General features: G+C 44.7%; 1 protein-coding gene across 1 annotated transcript in view; it reads right to left on the bottom strand.

Annotated features, from left to right (window-relative positions):
* Nucleotides 1-24413, bottom strand: part of LOC109853574 (protein turtle-like) — a 70224-nt gene that overhangs the window by 33203 nt on the left and 12608 nt on the right. The window contains exon 5 of the mRNA XM_020425817.1: nucleotides 1777-2008. Within this exon, the coding sequence (XP_020281406.1) occupies nucleotides 1777-2008 (232 nt within the window). The remainder of the gene's footprint in view (nucleotides 1-1776; nucleotides 2009-24413) is intronic.

The following is a 24413-nucleotide window of genomic DNA, read 5'->3' as shown; positions in this document are numbered from 1 at the left end:
AACCTTAAACGCTTTCTGGTATTTTTCCCTTTGACGTCGAGTCTATCGTCGCAGTCACTTTCTTCGTCGTCGTCGTCGTCGTCGTTGTTGTTGTTGTTGCTCTTGTTACCGTTAAAGCAAACGACTGAGGGAGAGAAAATCGGCGCAGAAATTGGGAATAAGCTGTGCGGCTTGTCGAGGAGAAGAAACGGACGTAGGAGGAGGTGCGACGAGAGGAAAAAAAAAGAGGACAACATCCACCCTATAAGCCATCTGAATGTTTCTCTTCCCTCCGGTTCCGCGTTGTCGTTTATAGCCGAGCAAAACGTGGCAATAAGTTTTCCCACCCTCTCTCTAACTCTCTCTCTCTTCTTCCCGTCCACGTTCTCTTCTGCCCTTTTTCTTCTCCTCTTTCTCCGTCCGCCCATTTCCTCGTCTGGTAACACGATCTTTTTGCGATCCTCCCTTCCATTTTACCCCTCGCCGTGGTAAGCGCAAGGAGGACGCGGGAGATTTTTCTCTCGCCGGATCGAGCGAAGGTGAGACTCGACGGTGAAGACGTTCGGAGTCGTGAGTTGTGCTGAGCAAGCAAGAAACGTAACTTCTTTTCTCGTCCGGACTTCGGAAACGCTGAAGAACGCGACGGGATCACACATCGACGACGTCGGTGAACGTTGTGTGTCGCGCATGATGTTTGCTGAATGTACCATTCGCTCGGAGTCGCGACTCTCGGAGTCGTTGAGAAATCAGCGGCGTCTTTTCGAAGCGCCTTTTATGATTCGCGTGCTTTTCTCCCCCTTTTCTTCCTAGACAGGAAGTCACGTCGGCGCTCGGAGGCTTCGAACCGGCGGCGGCGGCGGCGGCGTTTCGAAGACCGGAATAGAAAGGAACGCGACGACAGAAATTTTCGTGCTTGCCGATAGTTCAACCAAGCAGGAAAGCAGGAAATGTCATAAATTTCCGGAAATATACGCGAACACGTTTCTTTCTTCTCTATAATACGTACGAGATAAAAGTTTGTTTGTTTTTTTTTTTTTTTTTTTTTTTTCGTTCACGGAAAGGTCAAAAGAAATTTAAAAAGCGTGACGAGAAAGAACACGCAAAAAGTAATTTCACTCAATTAAGCGAAGCGCATAAAGAAAAAGAGAAAAATGTGTCTTCAGTTTTAATAATAAAAAAAAAAAAAAAATGAGCGGCACGCACGCCCGCAAGTTTTTTTTATTGCAAAATTACATTCCAACGCACATTTCCAACTTATCCGTGCGAAATTTGCAAATTTTCAGAACACGGCGTTAACTTACGCCCGAGTTAACTCGCTGCATGTGTTATAAACCCACATTAGCCCGGAGTCGTAAAATCTCCTTAAGTTCAAAGTGATATTAACGGGTAGTATGTACTCGGCGGAGCACGAGAAATAAACCAGCAACTTCGTCTTCTCTTCGTGTAAACTGGATAAAAGCTTCGAATACGTTTAAGCGCGTAACTTTTATTATTACCCTACCCTACTGGCGCGGAAATAACCTCCTCTTGCGCGATTGTAAACATTTTTCTAACAATGTAATCGTTCTCTTTTTTCGATTTTTTTACGTTTCCCCCGAAAAACGAGGAGTTTTCGTTTGCAGCGCAAACCGCGACGTGTGTAACGACGGAAGAGAGAAGACTGTGAATCGGCTCGGCTGGGGGCAAAATTCTGAATCTTAAAGCTATTGTAAATTTGCTTTTGACGTGGAGGAAGAGAAGGGAGGGAGGGAGGTGAGGAGAGAAGGAAACACGCGAAATTCTGGAATTTTTACTCACCGTGGACGTCTAGATGAAACCAGGTACCGTTCTTGTGATTGTTGGGCGACCTGTTGAGGAAGACGACCTTGCACTTGTACCATCCCTGATCGCTCTCGCGGATGTTCGTCAGATTGAGGCTGGCCTGGCCGTAAGGCGAGTTCTCGCTCACCCTCGAAACGCGGCCCTCGTAGCCCTCGCCACTGTGGGTCGGATACGACTCGTACCATATGTATATCGGCGTCTCCTGCCCCTTGCACCAACACCAACACTCAACATAAACGAGGGATCGTAATGAACATGTACGAGCCGGTGCGAGTTGTTTTTTCTTTTTTTTTTTTGTTTGAATCTTATCCGGAGAACGTTGTCGAATGTTTTTTTTTTTTTTTTTTTACGGCAAGAATGAAAACGCGAAACGTTTCAGCTTCATCACGTCTGTTGAAAATTCTGTGGGATTAATCATTCGCGTTCTTCGTTTTGAGTATTTCGAATTTTTTGTTTTTTGTTTTTTTTTTTTGGTTTTTTTTTTATCCATCTGCCGCGCGCGCACGGAACATCTGTCTGAGGAGAAATGGATTGGCGCGGTATATAAATGTTTCAACTCCCCTTTAGGGGATCGCTAGAAAGCTTTTTCCAACAATTTCATCACTTTTGCAAGACGATCAAAATTAAGTTTTAATCCCCGCTTTAACGGAGGTAGGTCCGGGGGTCGTGACTCGCTTCATTATTCAACGCGTCTTTCCACCTGCACGCGCGCGCGCGCGCGCGCGATCAAACCTCGTTACTCACTCGCACCGGCCGTGAATCATGAGATGATAAATGATGAGACAAGGGATGCAGCGTGTCTGACGAAGTGAAACGACGACGACCCACGGGCCGTTTGCACACTCGCGCACGTCTCCGTGGGTCGTCTCCGTGTTTTTTCGCGCGAGAGATGAAGCAAAGCGTGTGTGACGAGAACAAGACGCGCGATCACGACGTCTCCACGTACATACACTCGGTGTTGTACGATTGAAAGATAGATAGGTGTTTTTTTTTTTTATTTTTTTATTTTTTTTTTATTTACGTGTGGACGACGTCGTTAGATGTTGCGAAGCGTTATACGCCATACAAATGTTGCCATACGTGCGCAGTCCTGCCGAAAATATTCGTGCAATAGAGTGCCCGCGGCACTGAAGCGGAAAGTGCGGAAATAATGACAGTTTGAAGTGTCGAGGTCCAACCTTTTCGCGAGAGACGCGATTTTTTGAAAATTCGTCGCGAAAATCAGATCGCGATATATGCTAACAATAATAATAATAACACGTGGTGCTTCCGAAATACAATCATCTAGCGAAGAGAGAGTGCAATTAGAAGTGTGCAATTAGTTTGTAGCTTTGCAAAGTGAGCGCACTCGATGTGCGATAAGAGATAGATAGGAGCGGGTGCAATTTGTGCTTTTCACTTCGGAGAAAGAGTGAATGACATTAAATGAAGACTTTGCAAAAGTTGTTATTTTTTTTTTGTTTAGAATGTTTTTAAGTATTTTAGAAGCGTGTCGTAATACTCAACGTGTAATGAATTATATTCAATTTGGTTATTTACTCTCTAAATTTCTTGGGGTGAAAATGCTCTCGAACAATGGAACGACTGTCGAACCATTCGAGTGACTGTTTTAACTCATACGGAGTGAATTCTTTTCCAATTTGATATAAGCGTTTTATATAAGAGTCACTTATAAAAGCTGTTTTTTTTATAAGTAAACGATTATTAATTTATTTTATTTTAGTTATACTTGATGTGTGTAATAATACATAAACTTCACTAATTGTAATAAAACGTGAAAATAGAATTATTTATCGTGTTTAGCACTACATAATTTTTTTGTTTCAAAGATATACAAGATTAATATTGTTTTTCCTTAAAGCTAAAGGACGTGACTATTATTATATCGTGTATTCAATATTACACAATATTGCGTACATTTTGTTTGTTTTTTAAATAATTTATTTTGAATGTCACTTTGTGCCCCGGTTTTCCTTAATGATTTTTTAAGGATTATCGATAAAACTCTCAGTAAATAAATCAATAAAACACAGGTCTAGCAAAAGCGGAGGCTTCTACTCCGGTCAAGGTTGATTTCTCGCGATTTTTTCTTTTCCACAAAAATTAGTATCAGAAATAATTTGGAATAACACAAAGAAACTTATTCAAAAATATAAATTACAAGAATAAATATTTTTTGATATTTAAAATGATTTATTTAGTTTTATTACAAAGTAACAAACACATAACGTCATTATTTACATTTAATAATTATTTATTTTCTCGAAACAAATGATACTTTACACATATACAGTCACTTTTGCGAAAAGTGTATTCTCGCTCATTACGAGTGCCAGTATTTTCACTATCGCTTGAAGTGAATACCCACTCGTTTGAAGTGAGATTTCACTCGGAGAAGTTCAGAGAGTGAACGTGCGAGGAGAAGTATACACGTGTGTTAACGATCATCGGCACTTCAAAGGGTGAAATATGTGTGAGACGTATTTGTGTATTTGTATATGTTTCAAGATAGAGAAATATTGATACACATGCAGATAAAGAAGCGTGCGCATAATTCTACTTAGAGAGATATTGCAAAAATCTTACCGTGCAATTAAAATAAAATTCAGCATCAGCAACATTAACAATCTCAACGAAGCGGAATTTGAATATTGAGTCATTAAGTACGAGAGAGAGAGAGAGAGAGAGAGAGAGAGAGAAACTTGACTTACATTTTTTATATAACAAATATATATGTATATATTTGTCAAATTTTACATTTAATGACTCAACATCGTTAAAACGTCGGTGGATTTTTTAGTCGAGCGCATTTTTGCAACATTTTATTCGAGCTCTAATTTTAGGATGCAAAGAGCCGAGCATTATCGTTATTTTTAACAGTATGGTTTCAGCAATGTCGCCTCGTCATAAAGAAAATGTACGAACGATATGATGAGCGCGCGCGCGAGGGGTTAGTGTCGTTTTATATACGCCTCATTACGCCGCCATTGCGGAAAATTACGTCCTGTTAAGCCGGATGCTAAAACTGCCGGTAAGCACGTATATTCGAGCGAGAGAGCCGCGGAGCTAAAACGGCCCGTGTAAACGCCTGCATTAAAATCCGCTGCGTTATCGCCCGTATTAATGCATTTGCTTCAAGACATTTAACCCCTACAACGACGCGTGGAAGATCCGGCGAGATAAAGTCGTTGTTCCTCGTATGTACGTGCGCCCTGACTACGGTATTTAATGCGAAAGGACGGCGCCGTTAAATTTCATTAATTCTTCAATCGCGCGCGCGCGCGGAATTGTATTTCGTATTATTGCTCTTTATTTTTATAGCTTGATAAAATTGATTGTTTGATCATTCGGAACAATTGAAAATTAACCACTCAGCAAAGTCATAAAAACAAAGAACTTAGTAATGTGCGTGGTTATACCAATCGTTACCGAGAAATTTATACGAGACGCAACGTGTAAAATCGATTAGATTTGCGTTTCGTCGATCGGCGTGTCAATTCGCAAAAACAAAAACAAAAAAAAAAAAAAAAAAATCGAAAAAAAACGACGATCGTCGAGCGCGGTTTTACGGAGCACGTAAAATGCCGGTGTAGAATGGCGACTGATCGAATCGAGAGTCCGGTTCCATATAAATCCCGCCGTCACCGAGGAATGCTCCCGCCGATGCGTCCCGGGAAAATCGTTTTGGGAACCGTAGATCGTCGCGTTTGGCAGACGACGGTCGTCGCCTCCCTCACCGATAAAGGGTAGGAAAACGGAAAGAGACGAGAGGAGGATGTGCACAACGTCGTCGCGCGACAAGGGAGGAGGAGTGGGAAAGTCGCGGGAACGTGCCACGACAAATGTGTCTTACGTTGGCCATTGACTGCCCCAGTTGACGGTTTCTATTTCGAGCGACTGGCCTACTTGCGGCGGCGACGACGACGACGACGACGACGACGATGACGACGACGACGACTACGACGACGACGACCCCGACGTCGGCGACGACGACGTTGGCTACGACAACGTGCAACCTCGTGATTTCAATATTATTCTCCCCGGGTGGCACGCAGAGCCGTTCGATATTGCGCAGCCAAGAGAGAGGGAGAGAGAGTTATTGTGTGCGCTTGTATAGCGACACACACCGCGTCTGATGCCAGAATATCGGGTATAGGTATTACACGCTTGCGCGCGGCTAAGCGCGACCAGGAGAGAGAGAAAAGAGAGAGAGAGAGGAGAGAGATCGTCAGATATCTTCCTCTTCATATCATCTCCCTCTTGTTGATCCTTCGCGGTGACGTGCTTTACGAGAATGGTTTTTTCGCTCGAGGATCCTTCATGCTACTTTCCCGCGGAAGAGAGAACGCTTTCAGAGAGAATACTTTTCAGAGCGTCGTCGAGCATAACGCGGAATTCATAATATCAATCGTGTGCCTCTGTGCAACAAGTACTCGCAACTTGAAAGAAATCCGTAATGGATAAAATGGAAGCTTGACAAGATAAATTAGAGAACGTGCGCTCGCGCGCGCGACACAGAGGAAAAGGGCGAGAAGAAAAAGGGGGAGGAACCGGGTGGCGGAAAGAGAGACCGAGAAAGAGAGGAAACTCGGATTAGCGGGTGTAGGGCAGGTTTCCTGATAAAGAACGGCAGAAGTGAGAGACGTCGACGAGGGGTAGGGCAGCGAGGGGGGGAGGGGTTGCAAAAAGGGATCCATGAAACTGGAATAAATTACGGTACTGAATGGCACTCCGGGGGAGAGGGAAGGAGGAGGAGAGGGAGCGGGAACCTATTTTCTCGCCCTTTTCTTAGCACGAGCCGAATTGCGCGACGACGATACCGAGGCGCACGGAATGGAAGAAGTAGACGAGCGCGCGCGGAAAGAGAGAGAGAGAGGGGTGTAAAAAAGTATTTCTCCGACAGCGTGCACACGGGGGGGGGGGGGGGACTGCCGTTGGGCGAGGCTTTCAGTGAATAAGTCGTTCCCTTTCGCGTGAGTGCCGACGCTCCGCGTTTACACGTATGCGCGACAGTCATGTGGGTCACTCGCCCCCTTCGCTTTATTTTTCATCCCCTACGCTTTATTCATGTGACGCCGCCTGCTTCGTCTTTCTCTCTTTAGAGCTCGCTCTCTTTCTCTCGCGCGCTCTCGGATGCGGTGATGAAATTTAACACGGCCGGGCTCGGACTATACGTGCGCGAACCCGAATTCGTGAACAATGAGACGCAGCGTCGCATTTTTTTCGTTCATATTTTGTATTTTATTTTTTGAATTTCGTCGTTCTTTTAATTTTATGTTAATTTATTTTTTTAAATTTTTTCACGGTTTTTAACTTTACGATAAATGTGCGCGCGCTTTTGTCTCTCCGGGAACAAAGGCTGTTTTACCAAAATTACATTTTCAAGAGATTTTTTTTTTTTTTTTATATTAGTTTGAATAAATTTTTTGATTGCATATATATTTTTAATTAAATACATATATATATATATATACAAAGAGAATGTTATTTTGTTTGAAATTTGTCAGGATGCAATTTTGGTGAATTATATGTAATTCCCCCAGATTTGTTTTATTCTTGAAAACAAAGCACATTTGCGTTAAATGTCGAATTTAACGGCGCGCGCCCGATTGTCGTGATTAACTTACTCGAAAAATATTTCGCTACGTACGGGGAGAGGAAGAGGATAGCAGATTTCGATAAAGGGCGCATTTGTGTCGCGCGTTGCGCGACACATTGTTTGTCGAAAAAAGGAAAAAAACGCAAATTGCCCCGTTGTACAACACACGTAGATACACGTGGGAAGGGGGAGGGGAAAGTAATTCGGCGAAACGCCATTTTTCAATGCATTATGTGATGAAAAATTCAGCCGGTCGGCGCAAAAATTGAGCTCAATAATTCAGGATTGTAACACTGCAACGAAATGGCGCATAATGGAGAACAAATAGAACACGTTTTTCGTGAGGGAGGAATGAGCGAGATATCGCGCGTTTTCCTCCCTTCCGTTTCTTATGCGCGCGCTGCGATCGCTATCGCCGGGGATGCTGGCGGATCTTATTGCGGAAATTTTGATAATTCATCCCTCGAGCGACATCGAGAGAGGCTAGGATACGCCATAACAGGCGGGCAGGGTTGATATTTAAGGCTGCCGGAGATCCGGAGCAGAACCCGAGGGCTGCCGGTTCGAGCCAGTTAAATGTTAACGAAGAGGAGATAGAGGAGGAGGAGAAAGAGGAGGGGGAGGAGGAGGTTGGTTGGTTGTTGGTTCTCGAAATGGCGCGCTCGCTCGTCGCGCTTTCCAAACATATTCGAATCGGAATTGGAAAATCGCTCGATAATATAATTTATTCTGTTTAGATAATAGTGTGTGTGCGCGTGCGTGTTTGCCAACATTTTCAATATTAAATTTTGTTGATAATGCTAATGTTCTGAGCGCGTATACGTTATTATGAAATACATATAATGCGGTCTGGTTGATATGAGGATTAATATAAGCTTTCAGGTGGATTTACATTCAATTGCATTATTAATATATGCGATGTTATTATATTACAATACTGCGGTATCGCGCAATACCCCTTATATATATTTGTAATTTCAATAACACTAATTATTGTGCGACGTATCGCGACGTGGCGCCGCGACTTAAATCGCCCGCGCGTGAACATTTCACAAGACGCTCGTCGTGAATGATCGCGTGCGCGCGGTTTTCGTAGAATCGGATTTGTTCATTTCTATTTTATTTTGTCGGGCCGACGTCATAGAAATCGATTCGAAATCAACTCGCGATCGAATTCTCCGCGTCTCTTTTCCACAGCGGTTAATGAATATTTCAAGAAACGTTGCTAAGTAGGAAACGAGTTTCCGCGGAAACATTATTAGAGATCGATATCATTTCTGCGAAACTCTCTCTCTCTCTCCTCGCGGTCTCGTAACTGGGTCTTTCAAAGACGAAGGGACTTTACTGAGAGAAACACTACGTGTTCCTGTCGGGGGATGTACATCCCTCTCCTCACTGATGTTTCTTAACGTTCTCACTGATGTTTCTTAACGTTCTCACAAAGCCGAAACATGTAACGGAGGAGGTAAATTACAGTTTTCTTACAACCAAGTATATTATGGTCTACACGACGAGCCATTATATGCCGGACGGAATTATATAAATATTTATTTACTTCTCTTAAACGTATAAATTAATACGCGCGTGGAAACTCGAATTAAATTTAATTCGAAAATTAATTCACGCATAAGTAACTGCACGCACATCCGACATATTCACATCGACCTTAATACTTAATTGCAAATTTTCACGAGCTTTTAAAATTGTTGTTATATTTTTTCAGATTCGAAATTTTCCCTGTTTTGTTTTTCTATTTTCTTGTAATTTAAATTGCAATCGAAACACAAATTTCAAAATAATTTGGGCATTTTATCTGACACGTGATCCAAATTAAACATTCTAAATAAACTTTTCAAATTAAATCTAGTTCAAACTATTATTGTGTATTAACTTACACGTTTTAAACAAATAAAAAATACATTTCGCACAAACGTCTAGCACATTGACCCACATTGAGTAAATCTAGTTTGATACCATATGAGCTTAAATATTTGTTGTAATTTCTCTGTTACATTAAAAATATTATTTTTGCACGTTTTCCAATATTTGTATTTTTTTATATTTTTTTTTATTCGTATGTTTCATCCCTGTTTGACCCCTATGTTTTCTATTAAAACATTTATATAACATATATATATATATATATATATATATATATATATATATATACATATATCTCTTTTTATATGTATATTCAGAAGAAAACTATATTTATTTCTATATTTCTAGTAATTTATACTCGATTTTTGTTATTTTTTTTCTTTTTGTTTTGTTTTATTAAGGTTATAATATTTTAAGTTTCACATTTTTATATCTCTATTTATTCTCTTTTTTTCTTCCTGTTAGTTTTGCGATTTTAATTCGCTTATTTTTGTTTTATGTTATTTTACTTTTTGTTACATGTAATTTTTCCGCTTTTTTTTTGTGCGCTTGAGAGGAATTCTTCCCAAAGCGCAAATAAAGAAGTCTATTTATCTATTTATGTTTCCGTGTGCGCGAATTGCGTTTCCGATTACTCTTCTCGATGTCGAAAGAAACAAGGCAACGACGGCGACGTTGACAACAACGGCGAATGACGCTAACAAGCACATTATTCACAAAATCTCATCAAGATTTCATTAATACTGTTTTAATGTACAGAACGTTCCCGACACTTCCTCTGCGCTTTCCGTCGCGAAAGAAGTTTATTAATATTCCCAAGAAGCGACGCGAGAGAGGCAAACGACCGAGCTGTGCTTTACTAGGAAACTTCTTAAAAGTCAATCCTCCATTTTCACGAACTTGTTTAGCAGAGACACGGGTAGCGGAAGATAGCGGGGATAAGCGTACCCCCGCGCTAACCTTGTTCCACGCGACGGCGTCTGTCGATAGAATATCCCTTCTTACACGTGGCACGAGACATTTTCCCGAGAAAACATTTACGTTTCATTCGCTTCGTTTCGGAATAGTCGTCCGAAAAAAAAAAAAAAAAAAAAAAAAAAAAAACCATTCGATCCGTGCGCGTGTTTTTTATTCAATTATCTCCATCCCCCCGCTACGACGCGCGATTTTAATTTTCTCGCGCGCGCGAACTCGAACGGCCGCGCGTTGTGCGTCGAATGAGAAAAGCTCTCACTCTCCCGTGATCCTGCATTAATGTCGCCGCGTTAACGTGCACGTGCATACACACGGGTGTGCACACGTGAGAAAGTTAATTCGCCGAAACTTCCGAACGACGCGCCGTTAAAGAGGAAGTTTATTAAACACCTCGTGAAAACACACAACTCCCGTGCCAAGGTGAAAATAGCATCTTCGTGTTACCCTTCCTCGTCGAGGGGAAACACTTTCGCAAGAAACGATACTTGTTTCGAGCGTAAGATTGTTTCGAGCAAGCAACGCGCTACTCAGCTACTCCCTTCTTCGAGAACTCCCTTCTTCTTGATGTTTGCATCAATATTTAATCGAACTCTTTCGGTTTATCTTTACGCAAGAAGTTTTCGCAAGTTCGTTCCGATTCTGTCTATCGAGTGTCTGCTCCCTCCGCTAGTAAAGCAAACGTGTTTTGCTCGCAGTTCGCTTCGCGCGCGACGTGTTTGCGGTCTCCGCTTTAGTTCGAATTTTTCCATGCAAGTGCTCTCGATATTAGATTTACGTTTTTTTTTTTTTCTCTCCTCCACACCGCATTGCCTTCCCGCGTCAAACTTTTCGCCGTTCACCTCTTTTCGCGTCGAAAAACTTCCAACCGCAATCGTATTTTTTTTTTTTTTTTTTTTTCACACTCTCGCTTTCTCTTCCGTCGATATCGCAGTTTTTGTTTTTTTGTTTTTTTTTCCGCTCCCGCGACCGTCATCGCTTCGCGCTGCTTCATTAGAACAAACAGTCAATATTTGCATTCGCCACTAATTTACATACTTCATGTCAACATCCAATTAGGTCGATTTATACAAGAGCGATGTCACAACAACTCCGCGGGTTTGCGGGTTAAAACCGATTGCGAGTTTCCCGAACCGAGCGAGGCGCGCGATTTTGTGTCGTAAAATTATGCGAATTGCGACCGCGAACGGGAGACTTCGAGAATTTCGATCGAATCGAAGAGGGTGGCGGTGGCTCGTTAATTCTTCGGGAAACGCGCAGCGAACTCTTTTGGGGACGTCGAAAGTGGATGGGATTTTATTTGCGAGCTTATTCGACGACTTCGAGCGAAGACAAGTACCCGCGGAGAAAAGGAGGGAGGAGGAAGGGACGACGGCGATCGGAGGCCGCGCAACGCACTTTGCGAAACTCGTTTGCTTTATACGTGACAACTTTGTTCGCTCCCCACCCACACGCTCGGGGGGAAACTAACTGAATATCACTTTTGCGAAATGGCAATCGGGTGCTCGGCGAGAGTTAATTCCGCGAAGCGGTGGCGGCACCTGTTCTGCCGGAAGCCGGTCCGGGCGATTTGCCGTCACGGCGTCGTTTGCACACGCGTTAGTTGCAACACCGGGATTGCTGCAAAGTGCAAATTAAAGGACTCGCCAAGCGAGTCCGGTCGAGCGACTTCGGAAAGTATATCGCACGAGCTTCTCGTGCGCTTCGCAGCTTTGACGAAGCTCGGCTTTCCGGGACGAAAGGGGGTGGGGGTAATGCGACTCTTTAACCGCGAATCCAATTTCGACGCTGCGCCCGCGGCATGAATTATGTATCGTCTTGCGGGACTGATCGAAGAGAAATCGCGGGAGTGGTTTTATAAAAGTTCGTAGACCTCCGGAACCTCCGTCGAGTCTGAATGTTCTCTGAAGGCGTCTTTCATCCCGCGTAACGTCGCGATTAATCGGAAATAATTTTCGAAAGAACGCGGAGCAAAAAAACAAACGCGAGCAAAAATGTGTTTGCTCTCCACTCCTCTCCTCTTTGCTCCTCCTATTATTTCTTCGGCAAACAATCGAAGTTCTTATTTCGGCGGCTCATTCAAAACCCGCGATGGAATTATCGCGCGCGCGAGATATGCACACAACATGTGCGCCAAATGTGAGTTTCTGCCCTCGCGCGGAAAACAGTCGGGACGTGTCTGGCAGAAATGTGCTGCCGTTTTCGTGAGGCCGCGAGTTCTCCCCTCGTATAGGTGGCTCATTGAATTTCCAGAGAAGAAGAGAGAGAGAGAGAGAACGAGAGAGAGAGAGAGAGAGAGAGAGAGAAAGAACAACAGGGTGTGTAGGCTTCTTACGCCACTTTCCATAGTCACGTTGGTGGCGAGAAAATTGTCTCGACAAGGCAAACACTCGACGGCTGTTTATCTTTGCCGCGGAATCCACCCCTCGTATCCGATGAACGAAAATACCTCGCAAGCGGATCTGCGCCCGCGGTCGTCGTGCATGCGGATGCACGTCTTTCTCTCTACGTGTGTGTGTACGTGTGTACGTGTGTGTGTACGCGCAAATGTACGTGCTTCCTCTATACACATAGCGACGGCAACGTACAATTTCGCCTTTCAATCCTGCGGGCCATTTGCGCGGGATAATAAGGATCTTAATGGCATCACGGATTGGTTAACTCGAAAATCATAACCGCTTGCCTCTGGTCCTCCCCGAGACTCGCGCGTTTAATTTCACGGAAACACGACGCGGGTTTTCATGCGACGACGCTCTCTCTCTTTCTCTCTCTCTCTCTCTCACACGACGAATACTTTCGCGACGACGAAAATGTAGCGCGCGCTCGAGTGGCGTGTGTGCGAAATTTGATTAGAGCCCGTCTGAGAGATACGCCGGCTTGCTGATGCTCTCGCGTTTAATTGAAGTTCTCCCGCGCGCGCGCGCGCGCACGGTTGTATCTCGTCTGCTTAGCCGTTGGCTTTGCTACTCATTACTGCGCGCGCCAAAGTTTTCTAGTAAATTCCCCTATATCACAAGTTTTCGTTGGTGCTCTCGCGAACGCTAAGTTAGTTCTCTTTTTCTTCTCGGTTTACATTTGAACCAACAAAGTTTTGACTTAAATTAGAGATCAATGCGAGCCTACATGCGCTGAATGTACGTGCAAAATATAGTTTTTTAAACGTTTTTTTTCGACTTCTGGATGTCTTCGCGATGGATTTTTTAAATTGCACAAAGGAGTAAGTTGTATTTTATATTATACAAAATGCAAACCAAGCGTCTTAAGCGAATTTCCAAATTGAATATAAAAAACAACATTGTTAATCCAATATTTATATAATTGATTGTAAAATAACATTTTAGATTGATAAGGACTTAAAAATAAAGTCAAAACGTCTCAAGTACAGGTTTTTTAATTTTTTCTACGACAAAACATCCTGCCATGGCTCATTATTGCCCTGCTAAATGATTCAATTTATTGGAGTTACCAAAATGAGCCGGAAGTCACACCTCATTTCTCACTTATTTAAAAAACAAGATCGACTTGACAGCTATGGTCCACCGTTAAGTGAGTTAATTTATTGCAAAATTAAGTTTATAATTTTTAATGTAAATCGATAATTTTGTTGTGATCATCTTCAGCCGATCTGTATAAACAATAAAAATGCACATTTGTCCATATTCTTCGCGAGAATATTAATAAACATATTTTGTAATACAACTAAAAATTGTGAAAGTGATTTCAACTTCACCTCAGATATCTACTCAACAATTATAATCACGTGTCAACAGTCAGACAGAGTCAAAATAACAAACCGACAAAACATTGCAGGATTTTATAAAGAAATAATTTAAATGTCTTTAAAAAGAAATTGATTTTTGATGAATTTAATTCGAATTTCGTGCATTAATTTAAATTTATACGCTTGAGAAAAACATATTCACACGTACATTCAACATACATGACTCGTGTTGATCTCTAATTTAAGTTACAGTGTCACGAGCTTTTAATATTTGATAACAAAGTGTTTCATTTAATTCTAATCTCGATTTTGATCGATTCTTTCAAGATTGAGGTTCGCCTCGCAAGAATTTTGCTAATTATCTCTTCACTAATTATCTCTTCACCGCACCGGCATTAATATCAACAACAATGAAAAAATAGGAAAAGACAAGGGTTCATCAATTAACGGCGAGGGGATAACGAGAGGGAGAGAGAGAGAGAGAGAGAAAGAGAAAGACGAACGGTTCTGTCTGAAAGTGACTCGAAGAGCGAGCGCGAGAGTTGCGAGCACGAGAGTGTGAGAAACGAGGAGAGGCTTGAAAACCGCACGTAGAAGATCGACCGCGAGCGAGAAACGGTAACCCTGACACAGTTGAGTAGTTCAGCTTGACCTCCGGTGCATTCTGCATTATGTATGTGTTAGACCTCCTAACCCCGTGCGGATTCGCCTGCATCGGCCGCGGTGAAGTGTCGCCCGTGCCGCATGACGGCATCGTTCTGCGGCGGTACGACGAGTTCGCGATTGCAAATTGCGATATCCGCGCTCTCTCATCGCTACATCACCGGAATACCATTCAAAACCAATTGTCTTTCTCTACTTTGCACAAAGTTTTTTTTTTTCTCTCTCTCTCTCTCTCTCGTGTAATTGATGGAAATTAAAATAACATAAATAACAACGTTGACGACGTAATGAGCGCAATGCTGCTGCAAGAGATCCGCAGTAAGCCGCACTTGGCGTCGAAAGAAATCCTTGCCGTGAGAGGGCTGCATTTACCTCAGTTTCGTGTTTACGCTGCGAGAGAGAGAGAGAGAGGGAACAGAAAAATAATTACCCTCGCGGCTTACTTACGTCGGCGGGATGAGAAGGGGAGAAAAAGAAATGGATAGCTCCGAGAAAGAGGGAGAGAGAGAGAGAGGACGGAAGGAGAAAGAGAACGCCGAGGTTTCATCTTTCTTTCCACGGGAGAGCCGAGCGACGCGGCTCGTCTAGAGAGCGACGTGGATAATATTCAGTCGAAACTCCGGGAAGGGAAGTCTGCCAGGTTGCGGGCAACTTTCGACCTCAGAGAAGTTACCGCGGAGACGAGCGGGGCGATTCGGGGGAGGAGAACGGGGTAAGTCGGTCTCTCCGGCGGGGGTGAATGCCTCCCGAGTGGAAGCGCCAGTGAAATTGAATTGCAGGAGGACTCTATTTCTCTTTCTCGCGCGCAAACACGCTCCTACGTCTTTCGCTCCCGATTCTCTCTTTCCCTCGGGCTCTCGTCCGCTCCCCCCCCCCCAATCTCGCTTTCGCTCCGTCCCATTCCCTCCCCCCCACCATCGCTCGCTCACTCGGAGAGTCCGCTCTCATTCTCTCCCTTTCTCTTTCCGTTCTTCCATTCATCCCTCCGTTCCTCCGTCCAGTGTGTTTGCGCAGTTGACTCGTGTCTCCATTTGTTTCATTAAATTACGTCGCGCCCCTTTCCCTTCCCCTCGTGTGTCGTTTCGTAACGAGATATATCCACCCCAGCCACTCCACTCTTCCACCCCCTTTTGCGGTGGTACTCGTGACACTTTTCTTTCAAAATAGAGAAATACGAGACACAAGAAGAGCCTCCATTACGCCCACACATCCGACCCTTCAACTCTTTCTTACAAATTTAATGCCACTCACTTTTCTTTCTCGCTCTCTCTCTCTCTCTCTCTCTCTCTTTCTTTCTTTTTCTCCCCCGTCCTTCTGTCACTCTCCTTCGTTTTGCAAAAGAAAGCAACAACGTATTAGCGAACGGACGGTAGTTACCCGACCAGTTTTATGGAAAAACATACGTCCCTCGTGGAGAGTGCTCGTAGTTGAAGGTAAAAGAAGCAGAGCGGGGTCGCGAAAGGACGGAGGAAAGAAGAACGGGGATGGGGGTGGGAAGCGAAACAATGGGAGTCAGCATTCTCGTGGCGAAGTGCGCGCATTAATTTGCATTCTCCACTTACATTTACGCGGTTGCCGTCGTAATTCCATTGGAGAGCCCATGTCCCGATGAATGGTAACGCTGCAAAAACATTTAAAAGCCCGCGACCACGGTCGAAGAATTATTCGTTATTATTGCGCGCCTCCGTGAGGCAGAAATGATTGCTCTTCTCTCTTGCTAACCTCGTTACACTCGGCGAGCATCGAGACGAAGAAATTTATCAACAATTGGAATAATTCACGCGACTAACATTCGAGAGAGAGTGAGAGAGAGAGAGAGAGAGAGAGAGAGAGAGAGAGAGGATCGCTGGTTTTTTTATTCTTTTTAATCCAACGTGAAACACACAATTTAATTAAACACACAATGTGAGAGAGAAGCACGAGCGAACTCGTAAGAAAAGTTGGAAAACTAAAATATAAAGTGCGCGCGCTTTGTGAAACGCACAACTTTGGCAAAGAGATGCGCTCTCTCTCTCTTCTCCCGCTTATTAATTAATAACTGCCGAGAATAATAGGTTTTTAAGAGCGTTTATTCTCGCGCGGACTTTTGTGCGCGCGTGTCGGCGGCTTCAATGTGTGTTCAGGGTATTCGTTGAGCGAAACGAGAATACGAGACCTGTGGGAGAGACACGTCCTTCCGGAGAAGCGAGAGTTCGCACAACTTCCCAAGCCTGGGGCGACAATAGGAGCCGCTCTGTTGAAAACGCGCGTTAATTTTTCACGTATGTTGGCGGCGCGCCGCGTAATCTCATCAGGGGGATGCCACCTGGATGCATGTCGCCTGGATGCTGAAAGCCGTGGCGAATAAATGCGGGCGCGCGCGTAAGTTTTAGCCGGCGCGGCGCGGACACGACACAAACGGACTGCAAATGTGCGCGGCACCCGCGCCCAACGTTTCTCCGCAAAAATTTCGTTTCCCCATTTTGCACGGTCTGGGGGAGAAGGGAGAAAGAGAGAGAGAGAGAGAGAGAGGGGAAAATTTCGCAGCTCCGTTTCTTTTTATTCCGCAGCCGAACCAGTTAGCGGCGCATAAATGCAAATTGTCGCGTATGCAAATTGCACGTTTGTACCGGGGCACGTACAAGCGCTCTTGCACAATGCTCCTTTTGCAACGGACGGCTTTAACGAGTAAAAATAATTCCGGGTCCTTCCCTTTTGCGTTAGCTCTCGCGTGTACAAAAGTTTAATCCTTTAGCCACTTACGCGGCGCAAAACCGCGAAAGACGGTCAAAGCTAATGCTCGATTCGCTCGCGCCCGAAACTGTGTGAGAATTCCACACCGTTGCCAAGTCGCGCGAAACGTCGACTCTCTTTTCGAATTCCATTTGGGGAGTTCGAGAACACGCGTTTGAGAAGAAAAAAAAAAAAACTCGAGTGCGACGTTATATGCGCGCGTGCGCGGCTCGCCTTCTTTCGACACACAAACGTTTTGATGTAATTCATACCTCGGCGTGTGTGTTTTATTCTGTTTGTCCCGGGAGGTAATCCAATCACAGAGCATCTCTTCTCGCGCATACGCGGAACAGTTAAAAAGGAAAACGAGAGATGTAAAAGGAAAAAAAAAAGAAAAAAAATGAGAAAAGAGACCGCGGATGCGGCGACCTGCATATCTAGCGCGGAGATGTGAAAGACGTCATTCGCGTGCGGAGCTCGACGCGAATGTCAACTTTAATGTAAGCTTGCTTTGCTCACGCACGCACTCGCGCACGCACACATACCTTCACACACACACGCACACGAACACACGAACACATGCGCGCGTGGAAAGCCAGCGAAGGGTGAAATAAAATGCGTTTTTGCGTTCCGTCTCTCTCTCCGGCGCGCCGTATATCGCGCACTCGTAAAAAAAGCCACTGAAACCACCCGGGACGTGTGTTGTACAAGCCGCGCGCGCGCGCGTGTGTGCGGCCCCGTGTAGCGCGCGATTTTTACGCGCACTTTCGTCGGATTTATTGACGAGCGAATAAATTTCGAAAGACGCGAGAGCACGAGAGTTTCTCCGCAGACACAGTTGCCGCGCCGAGGGTGAAAAAGAGAGCGAGAAACTCGAGAAGAGAGTAACGTCGACGCGCAACGTGAATTCTCTCTCTCTCGCCTCTGGCGAATCGCAGGTGCGATATGGAGAAACGCGCCGCCGCAATTTACGAGAGTGCTTTTTCTTCATTCATCGAATCAGTTAGCAGCGGAGCGAAGGCCGCGCCGCGCGTATTTGCTCTTATTCGTACCTTCGACGGATACGCGAGAACACACGCCTCCCTGTATTGACAGCCGCGATGCGAGTAAATTTATTTGCCCGGTTGAAAAGCAAACAATAACAGGAACGCACTTGATAAACGATTCCATTTGACTCGCCATGCGCTTCGAAAATTGCGCGCGGAGCGATAGATAAATACGAAGCCCAAGAAGAAAAATTCTTATTCCAACAGACGCGCTTTCACGATGATGTTATTCACGAAAGCAATAAATGTTTTCGCTCGCAAATGAAGGAAACACATATACACACACACACGAACATGTCATTGAAAAATTGTGTGCGAAAGGTTTCGTTCTCATACGAGAGTTCTTTTCATTTTTAGGAAATATCTTTTTCGACTCTCTTAATTGTGAATCGCAGACTTTTAATTATCATCGGCGCAATTGAGATCCGCCGCGCATCGTTACCGGCCATTGCGTGTACGACGAAAAATGGCACTTGGCAAAGATGCGCGGGGCGAGAAGATCTCGCGCGTCCGCGAACGGGAGCGCGCGAGGGCGCAAAAAGTCGGACAGGAAGAGAAATTAGTTGTCAGCCGCAGAGCGTCATAGACAGGAGGAACGAAAGCGACGCGCGATTCAAGGTGGAAGGAGAGAGATTCGAGATGCAGAGGGGGGGAGAAGAGAGTTCGAATCGCGCGGGACAGGGGGCGAGAGAGAGAGAGAGAGAGAGAGTGGCGAAGAAGGGCGGCTCGAAAGCCCCCCGGGCTTCTCGCGTGATTTATGCGAGATTCCAGCGATGCCGCGCGTAAAAAAGAAAACAGCCCCTCGTTGTGTGCCAACCCCTGTTCGCGTCACCTTCCCTTTCCCTCTCACCACCCCTCCTTCCGCTCCCTCTCTGCCTCACGATGTCGTCTGGAAATGGAAATGGTCGGGGCGCGTCGTTAGAAATCCACCCGCTCTCCCGAGAGGCATTTTCCCTCTGGGAGAGAAAAAAAAGAGAAAGAGGGAAAAAAAACGGCCCCACGAGAGCGAACTGACCTCGCGCCCTCCCGAAGTGATTTGCTGAGACACGGTAATTAATGCTAATAGAAAAATTGTTGGAACGGTCGGACGTGGGAGGAGGAGTGGGAGGATGAAGATGAGAGGAATTTTTTGCGACGTACACGAAGAGAGAGAGAGAGAGAGAGAAAGAGAGAGACAGAGCGTGTATCTTCATCCCTTCCGCCGTGAAGGTTACAGACGCTCGGGACCCGAGATAAGAGAGAGCTTCGCGTAAGAAGTCCCTTTGATCCTGTGCGAGAGCTCGGTAATGCGCCTCTTCTTTAAGATCCTCTCTCGTCTCTTACTTCCCACGCAAAGGACATATTTGCATACTTCATTTCTGATATATTATCGTGTTCTTTTTTTAAGCATCTTTTTATTTTCACGTATCTTCTTTTTTTTATTACGTCACAAACAGAATGTTATTCGAGAAAAATTACATCGAAAAAGAAATATTATCGTTGCCATCGATTGAACACGTACATTGAAAAATTCTTTTTTTTTTTTTCTCTCTCTCTCGTTTTTCGCGCTCCAAATTCAGCGCTAAATTACATACCACGGCGATTATGCAGATGCTAATTGTGATAGAAATCGATTGACGTCGTCGATATCGAGTTATTCGCGCGAGCGGACCTCGATAGAGGCGCAATTACACCGAATAAAACGTCTGGTCGCCGCGTTTACATCGCCTACGACGCGTGAGATTTGCTTATAGAGTCGCGTGCATTCATGACGTTCCACATAAACGTCGGGGGGCAACGACACGATTATGCCTCGCGATTAATTTCTATCATATCGATCCCTTCGCGTCCGACGCTCTCTCGCTCTCGTGAACTGCTACGTGAGTAAAACACACACGCGCGCGCGTATACATACACACACACACACACACACACACACACAGTCGCGTTGTCGCCGATCGTTACGTATACAAAAGTCGTGTCTCGCAACGTGGGCACGCAGACCCTACAACACACGCGACGTGTGGCGTATATTCAAGTATATGAACGGGGGTAAGCGCTTAAGATTGCGTTTGGACGTTCGCGATTGCGGCGGCTATCACGATATTATCCGGCGCGACCGATTGATCGATTAATTAATTACAGGACGTTGGCAGGTTTGCGGAGTCAATATTGAATTCACGGTTAATGCATTTCGGGCGACACACACGGTGCGCGCACAGCCGGGCGGGTGCATCCGTCGTCCCGAAATCCAGCGGGTCTATTCCGGAAACGTTTCCCAAACGCTCCCCCGTGTACGATCTCTGCAACCCGCATATTTTAATTATGCATTTAAAAGCGCGTTTCGCACGCGCGTTTTGCTCGCTCAAACGCACAAATTTCATCATCAGCGATCCGATCGTCGGATATGTGTATACGCACGCTTTAACTTGCTCGATCGCATTTTTTTTTTTTTTTTTTTTTTTTTTTTTGAGGTCTCTCTCTCGTGCGCGCCACTCGCGCTCGCGTTTTAATTTAAATCAATTTATTTCGCGGCATTACCGATCTCCCGGCGAGATGATATCACGCGCCGGCGAGCTTACCAGATTAGCGGGATAGTTTGCTATTGATCGCGCGAGAGGAAGAGAGAGAGAGAGAGATAGAGAGAGAGCGATAAGTGCAAAACGCGACGGTACAAATTCGCGGTGACGCGTCAATGTGGACGGCAACTGATAAAGTGTAACACGAGAGGCACACATTACACCGCTAACAGATGAAACAGTTTCTACAGTGCACAACTACGTACATATACATATATATATATATATATATGGTACAAACACATATACAGCCATGCTCGCGGTGGCGATGTCGCAGGGGAGAGGGTGCGCGCGTTGGGGCAATAATTTTTACACCGTACTTGTACAACCGTACAAAAGATCGCGTAAATCACAGAGCGGGTCGCGGCCGCAATTTACGGCGATTTCGAAGCTGCGATTCGTATAATTACGCGATCTAATTGCGCCCGCATCGATGAAATATCGTATTTTTATGCGACACCGGTCCGCACGTGTTGCGAGCGCGACACGGGAGCGCGCTCACCCGCCTCCGATTAATCCGCCACCATCGCCACCACCACCACCACATGCGCCAGCCAGCGACACATGCAAGGCACCAGAGGTTAGAGAGACAGAGACATGATTTTTCAATTTTCCGCTCTCCCGAAAAAACAGAAGTGGGAAAGTGCACTACTCCGCGTTGTTTCGTGATGGACGAGCTCGCCGTTCGCGGCGTATAACGCTCGCGAGTAATTCGACGCAGGCATCGATCGCGTTAAGGGAAACGTTCGAAACAAATAAAAAAAAAAGGCGGATAACAATTTTTTTTAAACACACGCTTATTTAACGCAATTGTTTTTGAGCAAAATAGAAACGACTGATATTTTTTTGAATTTAATTTATAAAAGTTTTATTTTAAATTTAAAAATTGAAAGAATCAATATTTAAAAAACAAAAAGTTGTTTGTTTCCGATTTGCTTACAGGGTTTTAAACTTCCGCAACCAAAATAAAGTGAATTTTTTTTTTTTTTAATAAATAAGTAATGAATTCTTTTAAAAATACACGACTCGTGATAAAACCAACACTTCGTACAATACATCATAGATAAACGCGATCGCGAGCGTGCAATAGAATTTCAATGGCCCGAGAGATAGACCGGAGAATATAACATCGTTTTCTTTCCCGCACGTCGCGAGGGAAAAAAAAGCTCGTGCGGACTCGTAAAAAAAAAAACGGCGGGCTCGTCGTTCGAAAAGAGCCGCGAGGACGAGTTGTGAACGACGCCCTGTGCGTCTGTGCACTTAATCGGGAAGAAAAGATCGAGAGCCTCCGATCGACGAGCCAACGTGGCGCGCGATTTTACGAGAGTTCGAGACGTCTCGATTTTTTTCCCGTCGTGCCGGATTATACAACGTGCTTGCTTGCTGCACAACGCGTCGCGCGCGGCCCGTTCCTCTTCTCTCTCGAAACGGTGCAACGAACCCTCCATGAAAAATCTAGCACGAGTAGATATTTATGTACACACACATATATCATATTTGAATACGCGCGAGCGTACTCGTGAAAAATCACGCGATACGTCCGCCCGCGGCGCGCACATTACATTCCCCGATTTCCTCCGCAGTTTGCGCGACGTTTTGTTTTTATTTTTTATTTTTTTTTTTATAATATCTCACGGCGCGAATCGTATTATGAATGAAAATTCATCGGCGAATATCGGAGAATAAACTAGTCAATCAACGGATTATATACGCATATCGCGAGCCAAAAAACTCTCTCGACGACTGCGCTATTGCGCACAATGATCCCGAATGTTTTTTTTTTTTTTTTTTTTTTTTCACACTCCGCGAATGTTTTTTTTGGAGAAAATGAAAAACATTAAAGTGTGCGTAAGCAAAAAGCAGTTTTTGAAGCGGCGAGTCACGGACGTATTGCGGACGTTTACGTCGCGCGCTCGCGTCTCTCGGCTTCACATCGCGATTAAATGGGACACACATATATATGTGAGATCACATCGAATGAAGATGACACACGTATGAATGAGAGATAGAAGAAACTTGTTCGCGTTGATGTGGTCTAGAGATACGTTACAAAAAAAAAAAAAAGTTGACTGAATGATCGGATGACGGATTGGTTTACTAAATGTGCTCTGCCCTCTCCAGTCCGGACGAGATATATACATGATTATCAGAGTACTGTTACTTTTTTTTTTTTTACTTCTACTCGAGCGCTATCTGCGGCGGTGCTCGCTCGCTCGCTCGCTCGCATGAACGAAAGGCGTGTCCCGTTCGCCATTTTATATAAACTATATATATATGTATATATATATAGATATCGATTCCACCAAAAATCTCAAACAGGATGTACAAAAAAACGACAAAACGTAAAAGACGTAAGCACGTGTAAGCCAACAAATCGTCGAATTGAAAATCTCTCAACAATAATATACGTTGCAAGTAACAAGTTCAAGAACGTTATTTGCGTTGCCCTCCTCCGGCCTCGCTGGTATGAGCTCGCTGTGTGTACGACGGTAATATAAGGACGGGAAGATCATGTATGTAACACACACATTCATGTCGTCAAGTAATTTCGTTTCTCGCGAAATTCACGGACGACGTTCCGGCGCCATCGACAACTCAACCGGAATCAGAGATCTCCAGGAGAGCGAGATAATGTAACCCCCCTCCGCCCTTCCCTCGCGCGCGGTACGCCATGCAAATGTTTGGCGTGGGATATATTTTCCTCATTATCATATCGCAACGTTCGAGCCAATCGATCATCGCTAAAGCGAAAGGTAAGCAACGAGATGGGGGTGAGAGGGGAAAATGTCGGATTGTGCGAAAATCATGAAAACAAGTGTTTATTCGGGAGACACGCACGCCCCTCTCCCGCAGTTGCCTCTTCATGCCCCAATTCGCGATTATGCAACGTTAGATCGCGAGAAAAAAAAAAAATTCAAAAAGAAAAAACAAAAGAAGTCTCGAAAGTGCAAAATTTCTTTCCGCGGCAGTGAGCGCGCGCGCGAGCGACAATTTCAAGTGAATTTCCAGCCGATGAAGCTTCAAGATATATCGCGCGGAGATTGCGTCTCGATTAAGCGCGTCGATCTTTCGCGTTACTCTCCCCCCGTTCCCTCTCACCCTCCCCCTCCATGCTGTATTATTATTTATATTCCATTGAATGTAAATGTGCCGCGCGTTATCACTGTCATTATTTTGTCGTATTTCTTGCGCATCGATCGCAATCATGCGAAGATTACACTTTACGTGCTTTTGCAGCAACGACTCTCGAGTACTAGAAACGTTAAAGCGTGTACATAGTAGGTGGGGTGTTAATGGCGTCGGAAGGTGCGTGCTTTGCTCTTGATTTTATACACCGATCGCTCGGGGAAGCGAAGCGTGAGAAGAAGAAGAAGAACTTCTCGACGTCGGAGCAACGTCGAGCGATTCCTCCGTTCCAAGTATCATCGCTTGTGGAAAAAAAAAAAAAAAAAAAAAAAAAA

The sequence above is a fragment of the Pseudomyrmex gracilis genome, unplaced genomic scaffold (genome assembly GCF_002006095.1).
Source record: "Pseudomyrmex gracilis isolate BER0280 unplaced genomic scaffold, ASM200609v1 scaffold_51, whole genome shotgun sequence".
Taxonomy (NCBI): domain Eukaryota; kingdom Metazoa; phylum Arthropoda; class Insecta; order Hymenoptera; family Formicidae; genus Pseudomyrmex; species Pseudomyrmex gracilis.
The sequence above is the reverse complement of the archived record's forward strand: the minus strand, read 5'-3'. Positions and strand labels throughout refer to the sequence as shown.